At 39.8% G+C, this 20522-nt stretch overlaps 1 protein-coding gene across 1 annotated transcript in view; it reads right to left on the reverse strand.

Annotated features, from left to right (window-relative positions):
- Window positions 1-4130, reverse strand: part of evx2 (even-skipped homeobox 2) — a 5247-nt gene extending 1117 nt beyond the window's left edge. Inside the window, exons 1-3 of the mRNA XM_048192821.1 lie at window positions 2503-4130; window positions 1732-1973; window positions 1-1233 (exon numbers count right to left, since the gene is read on the reverse strand). The exon at window positions 1-1233 is cut by the window's left edge and continues 1117 nt beyond it. Coding sequence (XP_048048778.1) covers window positions 619-1233; window positions 1732-1973; window positions 2503-2914 — 1269 coding nt within the window. The 5' untranslated portion in view covers window positions 2915-4130 and the 3' untranslated portion in view covers window positions 1-618. The remainder of the gene's footprint in view (window positions 1234-1731; window positions 1974-2502) is intronic.
- Between the last annotated feature and the right edge of the window lie 16392 nt (window positions 4131-20522).

Here is a 20522-nt window from a genome sequence, read left to right on the forward strand (position 1 = left end):
TGCGAAATGCTCAAGGTCTTTTATCTATCTTGTCTAATGACTTCCCACAGCGGGTTGTTATGCTTTGACAGCGAGTCTCAGAACGGGGAACTTTCTTACATTTCCACATTCAAAGGAGGTCCATCAAGGTACATGATTGGCAATTTTCGTTATAATCTTCACATTATTAACAGCAGAATTGACATTGTAGCAGTAGTGCAGGTTTTATGCGACACACTCCTAGATCAGGGAGAGAGTCCCTCGAGCAGCAACACTTTCAGAAGAGCATCATTATCTTGCGCCTGGTCCCTTAACCGATGCTAAAGTGGTACAACCAGTGTGTATTCTCTTTACTGCGCGATGTGGTCCAATCTAATAGAAAATAATATCTGCATACAGTTAATAATAATTAAAAATGAGAAGTAGTAAAATTAAATGTTAGTGTAAATTTGCACTGTGTTGTAACAAGGCCTTCAGTATCCTTAACAGCTTATTTTAAATATATCTTTATAATTCTCAGCGTTATAGGCCTTACTGGAATGGAAATGCTGTCCCTTAACTTAAAAATAATATCAATAATAATAATAACAACAATAAATTACATGTGCTTCAAATAAAAGAGTGTATGCCGGTACTAAGCTATCTATTGAGCGCGCTTTCTTCTCTCTGGTCCGGTGAGGGCACCGCAGTTTTGCTGAGAACCGCTGCCGAATATGGCAAAAATCCGCTCTCAGACCTCTGCCCGGTCGCCGTGCAGGTGAAATCAGAGCTGGTGCCCCTGGAGCCCAGGGCGCTGGCAGCCTGACTGCTGTGGCAGCTGAGACACGAGCATGGCCCCGCAGCTGAAGGCGCACTGACCGCTGCAGCGGCCGCCGCGGCCGCCGCCGCCGCTGACGCAGCCGCGGAGCTGTTTAAACCTGCGGGTGACTGGTACAGTCCTGGATGTCGGAAACTACACAACAGCTCCGGGCGCGAATATGGATGAGAAAGCGCACGGAATGTATCAAGGGGACGGATAGAGGTAGCAAAAGGTGAAGAAGCGGCTCCTGAGGCGGCTGCCGCAGCAGCTGCTGCCGTGACACCGACATGGGGGTAATAGTGTAGTGGCATGTGGGAATGAAAAGGGTAAGGCAGACTTCCGGTGGCGGCCGCATGCGTCATCATATAGGTGTAGAAGCTGGGATCGGCGGGATGTGGCCAGGACATGGCAAGCCGCTGCCGCTTGTCCTTCATTCGTCGATTCTGAAACCACACCTACACGCATCCACACAAACACACAGGTAACAATTAGGGGTGAGCAGTGAAACAAAACAATTAAACGCTACAGTTGAATTGGCAAGGACCTAAGTATATAAAATAATATTTGCAGAACTATTTTGTCATCAGAGGAGTATTTGTGGCCAATAATTTTGTAAATGCAACCCCTTTGGTTAAGAGGCATGTTTCTGCACCAGACAAAATTAAATCGATTATCTCTCTACACATAGCCTAATTATACATTCTATTTTTTGTAAACAATATTTACAAGAATTAATTAATCTTTTAGAATGAGAACGGGCATATAAAATTGCGTGTTTTTGTTTGTGTATTAATTTATTCCTGAAGCTCTGTGCTAGAGGTTGTGTAAAAGGGTAATATTTGACATTTTATGAACATTCTAAATTAGCGAAAACATTCTATCTTCAAGAGAACATTCTAACATTCTATTTTATCTGCTTTGGAAGAGGTAAACCAAATCAGACCAATAGCTACCTTTATTGTTGTTTCGGGTAAATTTAACGCTGCGGCCAATTCACATCTCCTGGGTCTCGAGACGTAGTTTTCCCTGTAAAATTCTTTCTCCAATCTTCCAATTTGTTCCCGGGTAAACGCAGTCCGATACCTCCTCACTTGGTCCGAGCTCGAGCTGCTGGAGTTTCCCATGGAATTACCGTTGAGATTCGATAGAGACGATGAGCTTGTATTGGAGGCTCCTGAATTACTGTCCGAAAAACCTAAATCGGATAATGAAAGAAATAAAAGACAAACGTATACATTTATTTTTTATTTTTCTTTTATCACGCTATTTTTTTTTTTACATTATAAAACAAAATATACAAGAACATATATCATCTGTGATGTATTTATAAAATATAGCAATTCAATTCTTGTTTGGATTGCATTTAACTTTATTTGTCACATAATCTAGATGCAATGCGCAATTATTTTAAATCAAAAATGAAAGCCGGAGTATCAAAAATTAATTACAAACATATAAAACAATTCAAATACATAATTTTAACACAGCAAAATTTATACAGTCCTCATAAATAATTTAATTCGTTAAAGGCAACGGTAACAGACGTGCCAGCACTCAGAAAGACTTGCTTTTAGAAAATGCTACTATGAATTAAAATACAAAAATCACATATAAAGCAAATTCCAATTAGAGCTATACCTTCACAACTTTGTAATACCCTCTTAAATTAGCACCTGAACACATTTCTAAAGCACAAAACAAAAGTTTCCGTGTCGGTTGTTTACCTTTGCTATTGTTTTCCTTCTGTTGGCTGATGCTGCCCGGTGAGCGATGAGACGGGCAGCCCACTTCCACATCGCTGTTCATATCGGAGTCTGGAGAAACTTCAGGATACAGGTTTATTTTCTTCCTGCTTTCGGAGGACGACACTTCTGTGGACGAGGTATTGTCGCTGTGGTGGTTTCCAAATAAGCTGTCTATCTCGAACTTGCCTTTGCTGGGAATATCCCCGAGCCCGCCATGCAGCGAGGCGGAAGTTATTCTCGGGCTGAGGCGACCTGCGTGCTGGGAATTTTCCAGGGCCTCAAGCACCGCGTTCCCGGCCGAGTCAGAGAGGTTGGAGAGCCTCTTTCCTGCCACTGGACTGTGTAGTCCCCTTTCCATCAGAATCATTTCTTTTCTTATCCTCTCCATCATGAAGTCGCGCAGGGAAAAAAAAAATCCAAAGTCCCAGGGCTGGTGCTCCGATGACTGGTGGCGGATCTAATCCGCATTCAGCTCAGCTGCCGCCTCTAAATAATATAACACCTTTATGAGCTGGAAGCAAAAAACAGAGGAATGCCAGTGCGGGCAACGAATGACTGCTCAAAATGACCCGCGCATCCTCTCTGGTCCAGAAAGTCATTCATCAAAAAGTGGTTTGCGCCTTCGTCGTTAAAGGTGCGCGTGACGCGGCTCGAATGATCATTTATTGTAACAGGTTTATAAGCAAATAAATAGGAGAGAGACTGTCATCGGTTGATAGAGTCGGCCCTTGATCGGCCAGACGCGTATATCCAGGTGGAGAGAGAGAGGAGAAGTGAGGAGAGCAGCTTCTGATCGGAGTCTGTTTTAGATGGCTCCTGGGGTTGGCCTCTGGGGTGAAATTGACAGTCTGATTAATAAAATGAGCGCGGCAACATTTCCCTCTTCATTTAGGAATATCATTATGCTTTGATTCTCTATTGTTCCTTCCTTCTGTTCTGGCTCTCCCACTCCCTCTCTCTCCGAGCTCTGTTTCTTTTTTCTTTCTCTGTCGATTATTTCACACAGACGTTTTCGAATGAGAGGCATTAGTTAAAGATTTTTGCATCCAATTAGAACATCCCGTTGCGAATATGTTGGTTGTTCGTTATAAAATAACGATATAGACACATTACATTTTGTGGCATTATTAAAACGATGCGGTTTTCTTATAGCCTATTTGCTGGAGATATAGATGACCCAGACTCATATATTATTACATACTATTTTTAAAAAAAATAATAATTTCTGGTCGAATTGCTTATTATTTTCTTATTGGTAGACATTTTCGAAACGTTCTTGTTTTGTGTATCTTAGCTACTGAAATCACCTACAATATTTTCGATTATCCTCATTTACCACAAAGCCTGTAAAACTAAGAAATGACGGTCAGTGACAGTTTCGTTTATTAAACCCATGTTTAAAATTCATGGTATGAAAGACTGAACCAAAGGTATGTTTTAAGACGGGAAAAACATTTAATTCTTTTGTATAGCCTATATTGTGAAATTGACTAATGTAATCCTTACTGTTTATTGCTGAATAATTATAATATGCATACCTTAAAACTGCATATGGATTATAATTATGAACAATGCCAATCTAAATCGTTGGTCATCATGCCTATACACAAAATAAATCTAATATGCAAAAGGGTATTTCACTTTATTTCGTTTCTCACAATATGTCAGCATATCTCTCAAGAAACCTCTCTGTAAAAAAAAGCTAAGCATTAATCCGTTTTAATATGTGGTCCTGGAACTACAGTCTGTGCTCTCAAATGAAGTGTTAACGTGGGGCGTGAGCGGCTCTTTAAGACGAGCTTAAGTTATCCACTTCAAGAAGAGAGCGAGCGTGACAGAGGCGCGCACTGAACTGTTTTCGCGTCCTTTGGCGCCCTCGCCAGTTTTCAAGCAGATAATACAACAGCCTGAATTCAGTGAGCGTTCAACCCACCTTCCCATTTAGATCAAACATTTCTTTAACCACAGTTATTACACAACAACCGATTTGTTCATTTATTGTAGCCTATTAATGATTTGTCAATTGTGACATCGGTAGAATTTAATGACATGTTCAGATCATTGTGAAATATATTTGTTGTGAAAAATAATGTCTTTAACACCACAGGATAAGATCGCTAATAGGCCTAGGCTATACATATAGCCTATCGTTCTTAATCTATTCTAGACGCAGATCGTCGCTATAGTGCATAAAAACGTCCATCAGTCATGTTGATCACTTTCTTCCCTATTTTGTTCAGAGGCGAATGCTGAAATGAGCAAAAGGGACACAAAATAAACTATAACCAATGTCTTGGAGGCGGCTAAAGGCACACCGTAAAGAAAAAATGTGCTTTTCACTCTTTGTATTGAACATTTATGGAGCAGCAGATTTTGTGTGGAAATAAATAATAAAAGTGGTTTATTTTGTTTAAAAATGTATTTTGTTTATAAATGTATGAGGGCCGAGGGGGGCCAAAGGCACACAGTATTGATACAAACAGCCTAGCTAAAATAATGTTTTTAATGTCTAGGTTAATACCTGTTCAAAAGAATAACTTTAGCAAAGTTTGTACTATTTTCTGTTTAATTTGATAAATCATAAATTTTTGTTCAATATACTGTCATTAAAATATGTTTATAAAAATATATTTTAAAAATACAGAAAAATTTTTTTTTAAGTAAATATTCTGAAAGCACTGAAGGAGATCCCATAATATTTATTAAAGATTTACAGTATAACAATAATTGAAATTTTATTATGATATGATTAATATAATATTTTTAAGTATGATTGTTTCATAATAAATATGGGTATTATCTCTAAGGTGGACACCCAACTTAATATATGATATTAACCATCTGAAAATGACCATGTCGTGTCAACAAATGGAAGAGTCAGCTAACTAGGCTATTTATTATCATGTTAACTATTGTGTCTTTTGCCCCAAATACCATACTTTTACATATTCTTCCGTTATTGAAAAACTGTTTATTTGAATTACCTTGAGCAAAACTGACAATCATTAAGAAGACCTTTGTCTGAAAATACAAACATTAATTTAATCGATTCTCATTTGCAAAAAAAAAAAAAAAAAAAAAAAAAAAAAAACATTATTATCAAATATTAGATCAAACTACCCCAGAATCAGCTTTGCGCTGCTGCCTGCGATCGCGTCAAGGATCAGACAAATTTGCAAGTCCATCTTGAAAAGCAAATGTTTAGGAAAGTGCTGCTGCAAGTTTTTATGCCATCTAGTGGTTTAGGGGGAAAATAAAATCAAACGCGCCTTTTGCCCCGCGGCGCCTAAATCATATGCATACCCAGTCTATAAAATGTGTTTAACAGAAATAAAATCGCCTAGCATCTTGCTTGCTATATATAATTTGTTAATTGCTATTTAAAAGCTATTATATTCGCGAATAAAAAATATTGGTTTTTATTAAAACTAAACCCAGTCTTCGAATTTACATGACAGTTAATAAGTTAAAACGTTATATATGCATTAATAAGCATGGGCTACCTAATAAATCGCAAGTAAATATAGCCAAAAATGTGACCGTCTCTTTAATATTAACGGTGCTGACTATTCCCTTCATGTCTGTGAGGACTACTCTTGAAGAGAGAGTTCATAACAAAAATTAAATCAGTTCTGTCAACATTAACACGTGTTTTTTTATACCTGTATGCATTTCTTTCGTCTGTGGAATACGAAGGAACATATGAAAAATACCTGTTTCAGGTATTGACCTGTTTTTGTTTATACATCGAATGTTCGTGGGATTCAAAACTGGACCCCATTGACTTCTCAAATTATTGCACAAAAAAGAGGTACGGTGCATCACTGAAGAAACTCGCATACTGTTTCTCGAAACCGGTCGCACCTCTCTCGTTTGATACACATTTAGTTCCTCAATATAGGACGGTCATTAATGACGTCACGTGCAGGTGGTGCTAATTAAACGACTCGAGATTTTACTGTATTTAAAATTATAGTTAATTTACTTAACAGAAAGCTGTTAATTTTTTAATCACGTAACATGCAGCAGGCTATTTGGCATAGCCGACAATTTATAGGCTTGCGTTTCATTCAGTCAGCAGCCTACTCCAATGCTCTGAGGATTACTTCACTGTTTTTGTTCCCTGCCGCTTTGCCTTATTTGATGCTTGATTCATCGCGGGTTCCCTCGTACATCATATGCTAACTCTGATGTTCCTTTACACATCTATAGTACTCATGCGCACTCCTCAAAAACGGCGCTGATTATTGACATTTTGAAATATATAGATTAAAATGTATGTCAATTCAAGTGGAATGAAAGATATAGAATGTACCGAACGTTACCTTGTTTATTGTACCCAAGAGAATACTATCTATTTAAGTTTACATGTCATTTTAATAAGAAATATGCTTCTAACAGCTGGAGAGCTGTAGTTCCAACTGATTTCAACAACACCGATCAGGCATCACATTATGACAACTGACAAGTGAAGTGAATAACACTGATTATCTCTTCATCATGGCACCTGTTAGTGGGTGAATATATTAGGCAGCAATTGAACATTTTGTCCTCAAAGTTGGTGTGTTAGAAACAGGAAAAATGGGCAAGTGTAAGGATTTGAGCGAGTTTGACAAGGGCCAAATTATGATGGCTAGACGACTGGGTCAGAGCATCTCCAAAACTGCAGCTCTTGTGGGGTGTTCCCGGTCTGCAGTGGTCAGTATCTATCAAAAGTGCTCCGAGGAAGGAACAGCGGTGAACCGGCGACAGGGTCATGGGCGGCCAAGGCTCACTGATGCACGTGGGGAGCAAAGGCTGGCCCGTGTGGTCTGATCCAACAGACGAGCTGCTGTAGCTCAAATTGCTCGAGAAGTTAATGCTGGTACTGATAGAAAGGTGTCAGAATACGCAGTGCATCACAGTTTGTTGCATATGGGGCTGCATAGCTGCAGACCAGTCAGGGTGCCCATGCTGACCCCTGTCCACCGCCGAAAGAGCCAACAGTGGACACAAGAGCATCAGAAATGGACCACAAAGCAATAGAAGAAAGTGGTCTGATGAATCACGTTTTCTTTTACATCACATGGATGGCCGGGTGCGTGTGTGTCGCTTACCTGGGGAACACATGGCACCAGGATGCACTATGGGAAGAAGGCAAGCAGGCGGAGGCATTTGTACAACTTGTACGAATTAGCCACCTCATAAAGTATGTACAAATTGGTCGTGAGATAGCGTTGGTTTAGATGGAAAGGATCTCAGGCTGACTAGCATTAATAGACATGGTACTTCTTTGAAAATAAATTTCAGCAGAGCGCTACAACAACTACAATTAAATTACCCTTCACAATAGATAATGCTTTACAATGAACTCTGTTAGAGATATACATATGGCAATTTATCTGTTCAATAAAATACCTTACCGTGTAGCTTTTACAACATTTCAAATCCCCCAGTTCTCATCATCTCCAAAAAGCCAAGCCAATGTTGATTCTGGTTTTATTACGAGCTCTGTCATATCCTCTTTTTGCCAGCAGACTCTCCTCTGTTCTGCGCTTTTTTTTTTTAAAGGGGTAATTCCCCAGAGGTTCGAGATTTAGCTGCTCCATGTCAACCTTTCTTGCTTGTTTCAATTTCAAATTTTCAATGACTTGCCACCATGCATGAAAACTGTCCATATATAACACATATCTTGGCTCACCATCTTCTTCCTCTTCAACAACACCCATTTCTTTCTCTGAGACCCATGCTCAGCATGGATGCCATTCATTTGGGGGAGTAAAGAGCAGACCACTGCTTGATGAGTAGGCCTATATGTCAGCATGTCAGGATGCTGTACTTTGTCATGTCTTTTATTTTGTAATTTGGCATTCATGTTATTTTGTAGTTCTTGTCATAGTCTTTGCAGTTCTTTTTGTTCATGTTAATTAGCTCCAGGTGTTTCTTATCTCAGGTATTTAACTATGTGCTCTGACTTGGCCTGGGTGGATTATTAGGCTTGTTCAAGATGCATCTGCTCTGTGCAGACCGATGGGCGTATGACATCAAAGTACCGCAAGAGCGTTTGGAGAGCATATGACTCCTTATGCTTCTGAATCGCTCTCAAGGTACTTTGATGTCATACGCTGATTGGTCTGCACAGCGCCTATGCATCTTGAACAAGTTTAATGTTTGTTCATACATGTGTCTTTCATGTGGTTAAAGATCGAGGTCTTGAACCTACACTTCATGTCATGAGTTTCATGGTCAAGTTATGATTGGAGCTATTAAACAACTTTTTATCTGCATATAGATCCAGACCATTGTTTGTCTTTTTGAGACAATGTTACACAGCACTTCTTTAATGCAAACTCCATGGCTAATACTGGCAACACTGTGAAGCTCACTACTCAGTGTACATGTCATTGCCAGGATCAGTCATAGGGCAATCTAATTTTCACTTCCACTAATCCTGGAAGCTTGTGGCTCCATCCACAGGTGACTTAGAGAAAATTGAACATTGAAAACTGAAGTCAAACAAAGCAATGTGTATAAGTAATAGATCGATCCACACAAAATAATAACAAAATTATTTGTATTTAGTCAGTTGGGTTGATTATTATTAGATGGGACACAATTAGATATAACACTAAAGCTGACTTGCATTTCGGTACTTTACAAACAGCACATTTATGTTAAGTGCGTATTTGGATGTAATATTTGCATATTTGGATATTTGCATGTAAAAAAAAAAAAAAAAAAAAATCTACAAACAATTGTAATCACGCACAGAGAATGCTCTTTGCTTTAAAATCCATCTTCATCAGGAAACGTGACCTAACTGGGGTGCGTTTCCCAAAAGAATCTATGGAACTATGGTTGCAAGTTCTGTTGTTAGTATCATAGTTCAACAATTTGTTTATTAGCAAAACCATAAAACGGATATTCACAAACAAAGTGGTCAGAACTACAGCTCACTACCTATGATTAGAAGGTATTCTAGCTATGTGTAGGATGGTTGCACACTTATTATTGTGGTGCATTATGGGATTGAAAGAGTACAATCAACAGTGTCCACTATGACCACAGACACCGCTACAAAATGACTTTTCCCTAAAATAATGCACTATATTAAGGTTTCTCTTAAATGGATTGTTCATCCAAAAATTAAAAATTCTGTCATCATTTACTCACCCTCAAGTTGTTCCAAACCTCTATGAGTTTCTTTGTTCTGCTGAACCCAAAGGAAGAATATGGGGAGCCAAACAGTTGTGGGGCACCATTGACTTCCATATTATGAAAAAAATTCACTATGGAAGTCAATTGTGCCCCACAATTGTTTGGTTACAAACATTCTTCAAAAGATCTTATTTTGTGTTCAGTACAACAAAGAAATTTATACAGGTTTGGAACAAATTGAGGGTAAGCAAATTATTTTTTCATTTTTGAATTTTCATTTTTAGGTGAACTATCCCTTTAAGCCCCTTGTCTACTTCCCTGTATACCGCAGCATTGTGCGGTTCAGTATAGTTCAGTACAGTACGACAGTGGTTCTCAACCACGTTTCCCAACACAGCACATTTTCTCTGTCTCCTTTGTCTGACACACCCATTTCTGGTCTTGGAGTTTCTGCTGATGAGCTGATGACCTGATTCAGGTGTGCTTGATCAAGGAGACATGCAAAATGTGCAGTGTTGGGGGGCCTCCGGGAATGTGGCTGGGAACCACTGCAGTATGGTACGCAATTATTTCCGTTTCCATTGTCAGAAATTGTGAATGGTACCAAAATGCTGAACCGTACCACTTTTTTGGGACCCTTCCGTTGAGGTACCTAGTACAATAGTACCGGTACCAAAAGGGTGGAGCTACACACTGCAGAATGTTAATTGGTTGACAGAGAATCGTCACTTGTATGTGCTACAAAGGGAATGACAACAAAATACTGTTGCAACACAATGTGTATTTTTCGGCTGTTTTTCATTGAAGCCTACAGCCTTTGCTCAAACCAAGCTGCTGTATGTCCTCCATTGTTGTTTAATATCACTTTCTTCTTCAGCTTCTTTTGAGCTTATTGTGGTTTGCTATTTCTCCTGCATTTCCCTAAATATCTCCTGAGAGTTAAAGAGGACCTATAATGCCCCTTATACAAGATGTAATATAAGTCTCTGGTGTCCTCAGAATGTGTCTGTGAAGTTTCAGCTCAAAATACCCCACAGATCATTTATTATAGCTTGTCAAATTTGCCCCTATTTGGGTATGAGCAAAAACACGTCGTTCGACACCCGAGCCCGCCACGGATATAGAGCCTGAGCCAACCCACCATGGACCATGTGCAAGAGCTACCACAGAGCCATAGCCAGCCAACGTATCCGTCCCGGAGATAGAGCCTGATGCCGTTTCCATCCCGAGGCCAGAGCCTACCCTCAGGTCCCACAGTTTGTGCTGTGGAGGCAGTCCTCTCCTGAGCCAGCTGAGGAGCGCTGGCTCATTCACTTCCCAATGGAGCCAGCTCCCACCTTTGTCCCTGCCCCAGTATCCACTCCAAGGAATATATTAGATGATCCAATCCCACACTGTTACCTGTCCACCCCACTGTCCCCTTTTACTGTTGGATCAATCCAATACCCAGGACTCACCCACTTGTGCCACACAGCTCTGCTCCCACTACAGACCCTCACCAACTTTCCAGCTCTGCCTTGGGTCTCCTCTCCACCAGCCAAGCTCTGTGAGATGGATCCCCTGGCATCACTTTAGGACACCAGAGCTATGACTCCACCTCGGCCTGTCAGCCCATCAGCTCCACCTAGGCTCTGCACTCCCTCAGCTCCACCGTGGTCCATCATCGCTAAGGCTTCACCGGGCTCCCTTGTCCCTCCAACTTCACCTTGGCTTATCATCACCCTGGTCTTGCCCTGCTCTGCTAGGCCCCTGTCATCGCCTCAGCCCCTTTAGCCAGCGTTGTCACCTCAGACTTCTAGGCCCATGATGTTGCCCTGGGCTTTCGGCCTCACAGCTTTGCAAGGGTCTCCCAGGTCGCAAGCTCCCCCTTAGTCAGTCGATCCCCAGGTCCTGTTCATGAGGCCCATGAAGGCTCTAAGCTGGCTCCTCCCTCCTTCAGCTCCGCTATGGTATTCTTCTATGTTGACTCCTCCTGTGTCCTGTCCATCACAAGCCCCTCATCCTCCTCCAAAGCCCCTCCCTCCCTCCACATTTGGACATTTCTTCAAGGCACGAGGGGGCAAAATGTCAGAGTTAAATTATGTTTCATTATGTTTTTGTTCATGTTCCCGTTTCCTGTGCAGTATTAGTTTCTATAGTTACTACGTTTTCCATGTTTATTGCCTTGATTAGGGATTTCGTTCACCTGTGTTCCCTTGTTAAGCCTGTGTATAAGTACTCCCTTTTTGTTCATTCCTTGGTCAGTTCTCATTTGAGTTTCAAACAAAGTCCAAGAGTAGAGAGTGCATCTCTGGGAAAAATATAAAGTCCAGGTGCTTTATGGTCTAGGGCAGGGGTCAGCAACCTATGGCACACAGAGGGATAATTGCTGGCACGTGAGCAAAAGCGAGAGATGTGTATGTATTTCATTCAGATAAAATACCTTGTATCTGCATACAGATCTACATTTTGAGGTAATCATTATTCATAGTAACAGAGTTTGTTTTATTAAGTTATGAGTTATCAAAGTGTGAGAATTAAACTGCACAAGTCAATGAAAGTGCGTAGCTCTGACAAACCATTAGCACGACCACTGTCATTGAACATTCCACACACATCAAAATGACGCATGTGGAAACTCCATTCATGCATTCATCACTTCATGTATTTTCTCCAACGCTATCTCATGACCAATTCATTCATATTTTACAAGGTGGCTAATTCGTATGAATTTGTACTACCTCACTCGTAAGAATTCATATTTGACTAAACCCCAGTGATGGGTAGGTTTAGGGGCGGGGTTAGGGGTAGGTCATTCATACGAATTCATCCGAATTTGGCAACTTGTTATATACGTACGATTTAGCAGATAGCTATCCAATCAAAAAGACCAAAAGAGGTGGCTTTTTTTTCTCTCTGATTTTTATAACGGCTCCTGGTACCCAGCATGCATCGCCGCAGAGGAGAGCCTTTTTTCAATAAGCCGACATGCAAACTACCAGAACTGAAAGTTCAGTGTCACATCCTGAAGCTCAACACACAGTCGAGTTGTCTTCATTAAAAGTAGAGAGAATAAATGATCTTACCAGTGTGCTGATCCTGCTCTCTCCAGTTGCGGTCTTTTCGATCTTGAAATTGGCTGACGACGAATAAAATGATGCTCATATCTTGTTTTCTTTGTCTAATTTAAACCTGAAAACAAATAATTTTGACAATTGTAAAACACATTTTATGAAGAGTTGCTTCAGAAATGATCTTCTAATACTAATTCTAATGTGAAATTATCATTGGAATATAGTAAGGAAAATATTAACTTTAGGGACCGGGAAATTACTAAAGATGACGGATTTTTACACACATTAGAAAACCTACTGACAGAAATGCAATTCTCCATGCTAAACGTTTTCCCCACCCAAGTTGATAAATAATATAGCTTTGGGCAATTTCATAGATTACGTAATATTTATGATAAAGAACAAGATTTAGAAGATAAAGCGAAGGGTCTAGAAAAACAATTTTTAAATATAAATAGAGGCATTAAGTTTAAAATGTTGAAAAGATGTAAAAAGTGCAAAAAATATGGCAAGGGACGATTTGTTAAAAAGAAAAACAAGAGCAGACAATTTTAATAAAGTCTATTTTGTAACAAAATACAGTGCAATTGCTGAAAAAATGAAGCAATTTTAAAATGGGAATTTTACTTAGTGATGAATTGTTGAGAAATATATTTCCAGATCCTCCAATGATAAGTTTTTAATAAAAAAATAAAAAAAGTACAAACTTGGGAGACAAATTAGTACATAGCTTTTCACCACCTACCCATACAAGTTCTTGGTATAAACCTAAGATTTGCTTTAAATGCTATCATTGTTATCATTGTGACAATGTTGTACAAGGTAAAACATTTTTAGACATAAATACAAACAAGATCTATCCTATTAATCATTTTATTAATTGTCAAACTACTCTTGTTATTTATAGACAGGAATGTCCTCAATGTAAGGTGTTTTATATTGGGAGGGAAAAAAAAAAGACAATTACTGGATCGATTGACTGAACGTAAATTCAGGAGGGGTAATGAAGAAAATCATATGGCAAAACATTTTAAATTAATGCATAAGAGTAATCCAGCTATCCTTTGAATACAAGGTATTGATCATGTGAGTAGGACTATTAGGAAAGGAAATAGAGAACTTAAGCTTAATCAAAGAGAGATGTTTTCGATTTATACATTAAAGGCTAATATATATCCAGGATTGAATGAGGACTTGGATTTTTTTCCTTTTGTTTAATAAATTTTTTTTTCTTTGATATTTGAAGTGGTGTTTTTGAGTACGGAAAACAGTTGTATTGGTGGATGTTATGTTGGTCACATGACAATTGTTAGCTAATCAGATGATTTAATGAATTACACTGTTTTCACCTGTGCATAGTTGACTGTGTTACTGTCCCTGAGGAAGGCATGGGCTGAATCCATCTGTTAAAAAAGGCTTTTTAACTTGAAAGAGTGTGATGGTCATCCTAAAGTTCTCATTTGAGTTTATTGTGGTTTGCCATTTCCCATGTGTTTCCCTGGATATCTCCTGAGGGTTAAGAATTCTGAATAAATGCTGTTTGTAGTGCTACTCCTTTGTCATGTCATGCGTGATGCAGACTACACTTGACAATACTAAAATGCATCTGGTTGTCAGAGATAATAGATAATATATAGAATAGAAATACAATAGAAAGTGTTAGTATTAATGGTATTATTAATAGTACTGAAGTTAAAGACGAAAAAGATGGCTACATTTCTTGAAAATGGCTAAAGACTCTGCTGCCTGGGTTGAGTTAGGCAGGTTAGTCCACCAGCAGGAAACAGTCAAGATAAAGGTCCATAAAAGTTATTTTGTGCCTCTTTGGAATGGCACCATAAGGCAGCGTTCACTTGCAGAACACAAGCTTCTGGAGGGCATATAATTCTGAAGTAGTGCATTTAAGTATAGGGGTGCAGAGCCAGCGGTTTTTCTATAGGCAAACATCAGAGCTCTGAATTCGATGCAATTGGCTATTGGCAACCATTGGAAATTGATGAGAGAGAGGTGTGACGTGTGCTCGCTTCAGCTCATTAAAGACCACTCTCGCTCCCGTATCTTGGATCAGTTGCGGGGGTTAGACAGTACCTGCTGGAAGACCTGCAAAGGGAGTACAATAGTCCAGCCTGGATAGAACAAGAGCTTGAACAAGGAGTAGTGTAGCATGTTCCGATAGGAAGAGCTTAATCTTCCTAATGTTGTATAAGGCAAATCTACAGGACCGGGTAGTTTTAGTAATGTGGTCTGTGAAGTTTAACTGATCATCAATCACAACTTCAAGGTTCCTGGATGTCCGAGGAGGAGTTATGGTTGATACCTCACTGAATGGAGAAGTTGTGATGAAGTGCTGGGTTGGCCGAAACCACAAGCAGTTCTGCCTTGGCAAGGTTAAGTTGAAGGTGATGGTTCTTCATCCAGCAAGAAGTGTCTGTCAGTTTGGGTGAGATGCGAGCAGCTACCGTAAGATCATCTGGCTGCAATGAGAGGTAGAGTTATGTGTCATCAGCATAGCAGTGATAGGAAAAGACATGTTTTTCTGAATGACAGATCCTAGTGATGACATGTAGATGGAGAAGAGAAGTGAGCCCCGAGGCACCCCAGTAGCTAGATGTCGCAACCCCTCCAAGACACCCTAAAAGACCTACCTAAGAAGTAAGACTTGAACCACTCAAGTGTGGTTCCTGAGATGCCCTTTGTCAGGAGGGTTGACTGGAGGATCTGGTGGTTAACTGCGTCACAATTGGCAGACAGATCCAGCGGAGTATTGATGATTTGCAAGCTGCTCTTCCCAGTCTCAGAGTATGTAATTTTAGCAGTGGAGACATTAGCAGAGAAGGAAGAGAGGAGTGACTGATACAAACTAAGGTCAGTGGGATCTTTAGATTTGCACCACCCCATATCTGCAGCCTTAAGTTTAGAACAATGCTTGTGGAGAACATCAGATAGCCAGGGGGCTGAGGGGATGGCATGGGCTTGCCTAGGTGAGAGGGGGCAAAAGTTGTTTAAACAAGATGTTAAGACTAAGAGTGGAGCAAAAAGCATCTGTAGCAATTCTAGTATCGAGTGATGAGAACTAATTGGGGAGAGGAATTGAGAATGAAACCATAAAGGATAGGCGGGAGGGTGAGAGTGAGCGTAGGGTATGCAAAATGTGACCTGTGTTGTGTCAGGAGCCAGGATGAGGTTAAGAGTGAGGAAGTGATCCAAGGTGCAGTAGAAACTCGCTTTGGTCAAACGAAGCAAACAGAGTGTGGAAGTCTTCAGCCTGGGTTTTTTCCTGGGTGGATGTTGGAACATGGCAAAGGCTATAGAGGACAGTAGACACAAAAGCATACCTTGCATGACACATGCTGAAATTGGCTGTGAATGAGGGAGCATTGAGTTAATGCAGCATATAAGAAATAACAGCAACATTGATCAAAAAATGTGGGCAATTTTAAGCATTTTCTGTTTGCTTATTCCCTATTACAAACTTTGCAAATACAGTTTGGAAAGCCACCCAAATGACTGCAGGAAGATGTAGCCTCTTGTTGGAACAGCACTTACTATAGGTTGGAAAGTTTTCTTGAACAAAAGTGAGTTTTAGCTGCATACATGTCTGATTACAATCTGCCGGCAATGTTGAGGGCAAATCAGTGGAAATTAATTGAAAATATTGTCTCCATTCCAAGAGTTAACCAAGGAAATAAGCTCAGCTAATGAACCTGTTGTTGAAGTTATTCCCTTGATTGCAGAATGGAACATCTGCTAAGAAAAGAGGCACAAACAGACCATGGTGTAAAACAGCTAAAAAAAAAAAAAAAAAAAATGGATGTTGTAAACAAAAGCTTTCACAACCCCAACCCTCAGTGCTGCATTGCAACAGTACTATATCCATGATTTAAAGAACGTTAATTTGACACACAGAAAAAGCAGCAAAATGTGCCAGAGAAACAGTCACATACAAGTGATGAGGCACACACTCCTTTGTTTTCTGACATGTTTAATGAGATTCTACAGAAAAGGACCTGATCCACACCAGAGGGCTGTTTCATAAAAGATGATAAGAAAAACGAGGATTAAACTCCAAAACCTTACTTGAATTAACCTAACAAATGAGTTGGGGCTAAAGCGGTTTCATAAAAGGTAATTGAAGTTCACACAGTCCCACTAAGGCTGCATTCCAGTTCGTTTTTTAAATGCCCTTCCCTCGCTAACTTCTCTCTGTCTCATTGACTCAGATGTACGTCATTGCTTACGTTGCACAAGTGCCCACTACTGGCGGAACCTTTGCAATGGGCTGAACTGGAACATCCTAAGCCCTTGATCACTTGAAATCCGCAATGGAGCTGATTTATTATTTATTTTTTCCCCTTAGAAAATTGTTTAATACAGCATTCTATATGTATATATATGTGTGTTTTAAATGTTTAAAAAATAATTAATATATAATTAATTTAAATCAGTTCATGGGAGTACAGTGGTTCAATATTAATATTATAAACACCAAAAATATTCTCGTCACTTTATAATATTAATATTGAACCACTGTACTCCCATGAACTGATTTAGATGTGTTTTTGGTACATTAATGGATCTTGAGAGAGGAAATGTCATTGCTCCCTACGCATGCCTCACGGAGCCATCGGATTTCAACTAAAATATCTTAATTTCTGTTCTGAAGATGAACGAAGGTCTTACGGGTGTGGAACGGCATGAGGGTAAGTAATAAATGACAGAATTTTTATTTTTGGGTGAACTAACCCTTTAAGTCTGAGAATGATTCAGTGGGCTATATAGCTATAGCACTTAATTTTTAAGAAATTACTTCTCTTTAAATGTTTTGGTTCATCATACTTACCTTTTAATAATAAAAAAATGCCTTAAACTTACACCATTTTTTTTTTATTCAGCACTATTTAGTGTATATATATATATATATATATATATATATATAATAAAGTCAAATAATTGTATGTGAGAGAGTTGTAATATCATTGCATTCCTATTGGTCAGTGTTAGAGGAGCTCAGCTTAGCCTGACAGTTAGCCTGCCCCGGACCAGGCTAGTTTCCCAGCATAAGTTGCCAGAGTAACTGAGTTTGAACTAAATTAATTTGTTTTATGAAACAGAATTCGCTGACAACAAGTCTGACTAAGTAAAATAAGCCTGGCTTGTTTTCTAATCTTGTTTTATGAAACAGCCCTCAGAGCTACAACAAGTGCAGCTACACAACAGCTGGAGATGTATCTAGCTGAACTACCCATCACTAGAAGAAACATTATCTTTGACTACAGGTGCATGAACAAAGATTGCTTTCCATTGCTTGTGCAGATTACAAGCAGATGTTTATCTGCCCCAAACACCAGCACAAGAGAGTGAGAACCTATTCAGTACAACCTCTTATATTCTTGATGACAAGAGGAACTGTCTCTCCTGCAAGAAAGCTGAGAACTTTTGTACTTGGAGAATCATGCCATTTTACTTAAATATAAAACAATCCAATTTGTTATGTATGTAGTTATGTACATTAAAATTGTGTAGCACTGTGAAACTTTGTTCTTGACTTAAGGCTACATCTGTTGATGACATTTACTAGTGCTCCTGTCTTGGTTCACCCTAATCTTAACATCCCCTTCATGTGGAGATCAATGCATCCACTACAGGAGTTCCATCCATGTGCTTTCTTTTCCTGTAAATTTTCCCCAGCAAAGCAGAACTATGATATTGGCAACTGGGAGCAGCGAGCCATCAGCTGGTGCTTAAAGAGTGGTGTCACTAGTTTGAGGGTTCCCATGTATATCTGATCACCACCACCAGGCCCGGTGGGCTCTTTTCTCCAAGCAATTTGATTTCACTGTTACTTACCTTCCAGAGTCCAAGAACACCAAAGCAGATGTCCTCTCACATATTTATGTACATCTCTCTATTCCAAGCCCAAGTCCATCCTACCTTCCTCAGCCATCATGAGCCCCATCCAATGGACAATATACTTGTGGAAACCTCCATTGCAGAGCCTGCTTCACAGGGTGTCCGAATGGACCCCTCATCAATCATACTCACTCTAATGGACTCTGTTCACTTTTCTGGTCACCCTGGCATTTACCAGACCATCTTGCTCCAGCAAGACCAGTCCTGCAAGTCCCACTGTCATCTTCCAGCTTGGAAACTTATTCCTCTGTCCATTCCTCATCACCCCTGGCCACAGCTAGGAGTAGATTTTCTTACTGATCTCCCCATCTCAAAAGGATTTGCATGTGTGCTGGAGGCCGTAAATCCATTCTCAAAAGTGTGTCATTTGGTTGCATTGAAGGGCTGTCCTACTGCCCTTGAGGTCCTAGCACAAGTGCAGAAGGGTGTGACAATAAACCTCTCCTCTAGATAGCACCCTCAGACAAACAGTCAGATGGAAAGGGAGATCCAAGAGATTCTTGCAATGAACATCAGCATAGCTGGAGAAGAGCTTTCTTGTCACATACAGGAGGGAAGACCTTCCACAGTCGTGCCATGAATTGAGGACCTTGAGGGCCCGACTTTTCTAACTTAAGCCGAGTACTCCCGTCACCAGCCTAACACCGTTTCAGTATGTACGTGCTCTGAAAACAGCAGTAATGTCTCGCACTCATTTAAGTATATGCGCGAGACATCACTTCAGTTGTCAGAGCGCGATCAGACCTCACTAACCGAGTGCTGAACGCAGTTGGACATAGTGGTGTATTAGAGGTAAAAAATGATATAAATACTGTTCGGTTTCTTGCACAAATCGATCGTTTCGTGTCTTAGGACATCAATGTGTCGTCACGAGCCACAGGGTTTAATTTGGATTTGTCTATGCAAGTTTTTTCGACTCTTATTGTGTTCCCATTCACTCGCATTATAAGACTGACAGACGGCAACGGTTGCAGTTAAAAATCATCATTTGTGTTCTACTGAAGAAACAAAGTCACCTACATCTTGGATGCGCTGGGGGTAAGCAGATAAACATCAAATTTTCATTTTTGGGTGAACTATCCCTTTAAATAAATAAATAATTTTCATCCTACTTTAGTCACTAGTTTGATTTACTGACAATGAATGATTTTGAGACAAAGAACATCTGACTGTAGGCCTACATGAATCATTGCATATCAGAAATCACTGGTCACTGGTGATTTTGGTTACACACGTACACATAATCCGTAAATATCAAACGATATGTAACAAAGCAATAGTGACACAGTAAAAACTTTTTTACTCACATAAGTGTGTTGCGTCGTTTCTGTCGGATCCAATATAGAGGGCACAGCATAATTATTATTTTTTATTTCAGACTCTCTGCAAATCCAAAGCAGCTGTGTTTTTCCACAACCTGGCACTGCACAACATTTTACACTCTTCAAAGGAATGTTTATTGCTTAGTTGCTTGATACAGTGTTAGCATCACGTGACACATCTGTTATTTACCTACTACTTGTCATGCATGAATCAGTGGGCGGGGCTACAGTGGTAACGATGTAGAAGTGGGCATTTTTCTTCTTCTGCAGAGATGGTCTTTCATGATGTAATAAATACGCACATTCCACAATGAGTTGTAATCTGGGCTTGGTTTCAATAAGAGTGATTAGAGAGCAGACAACTCCCAATGCTTTTGAATAGCTCTCGCTGTACTTTGATGTCATACGGTTGGTCTGTGCAGCGCCACTTCAAGTTGAACAAGCCTACTCTGTTACATGTGTGAATTTTTTACATTAAAGTAGGACATAACCTACTCTGTTTATGTAAATACTTGGCAAGAAGGACATTGTGACAGTATTTTTGTGTGCATTTGACACAACAAGCCACAATAAATAA

Source organism: Megalobrama amblycephala, linkage group LG6 (assembly GCF_018812025.1).
Source record: "Megalobrama amblycephala isolate DHTTF-2021 linkage group LG6, ASM1881202v1, whole genome shotgun sequence".
Classification (NCBI taxonomy): domain Eukaryota; kingdom Metazoa; phylum Chordata; class Actinopteri; order Cypriniformes; family Xenocyprididae; genus Megalobrama; species Megalobrama amblycephala.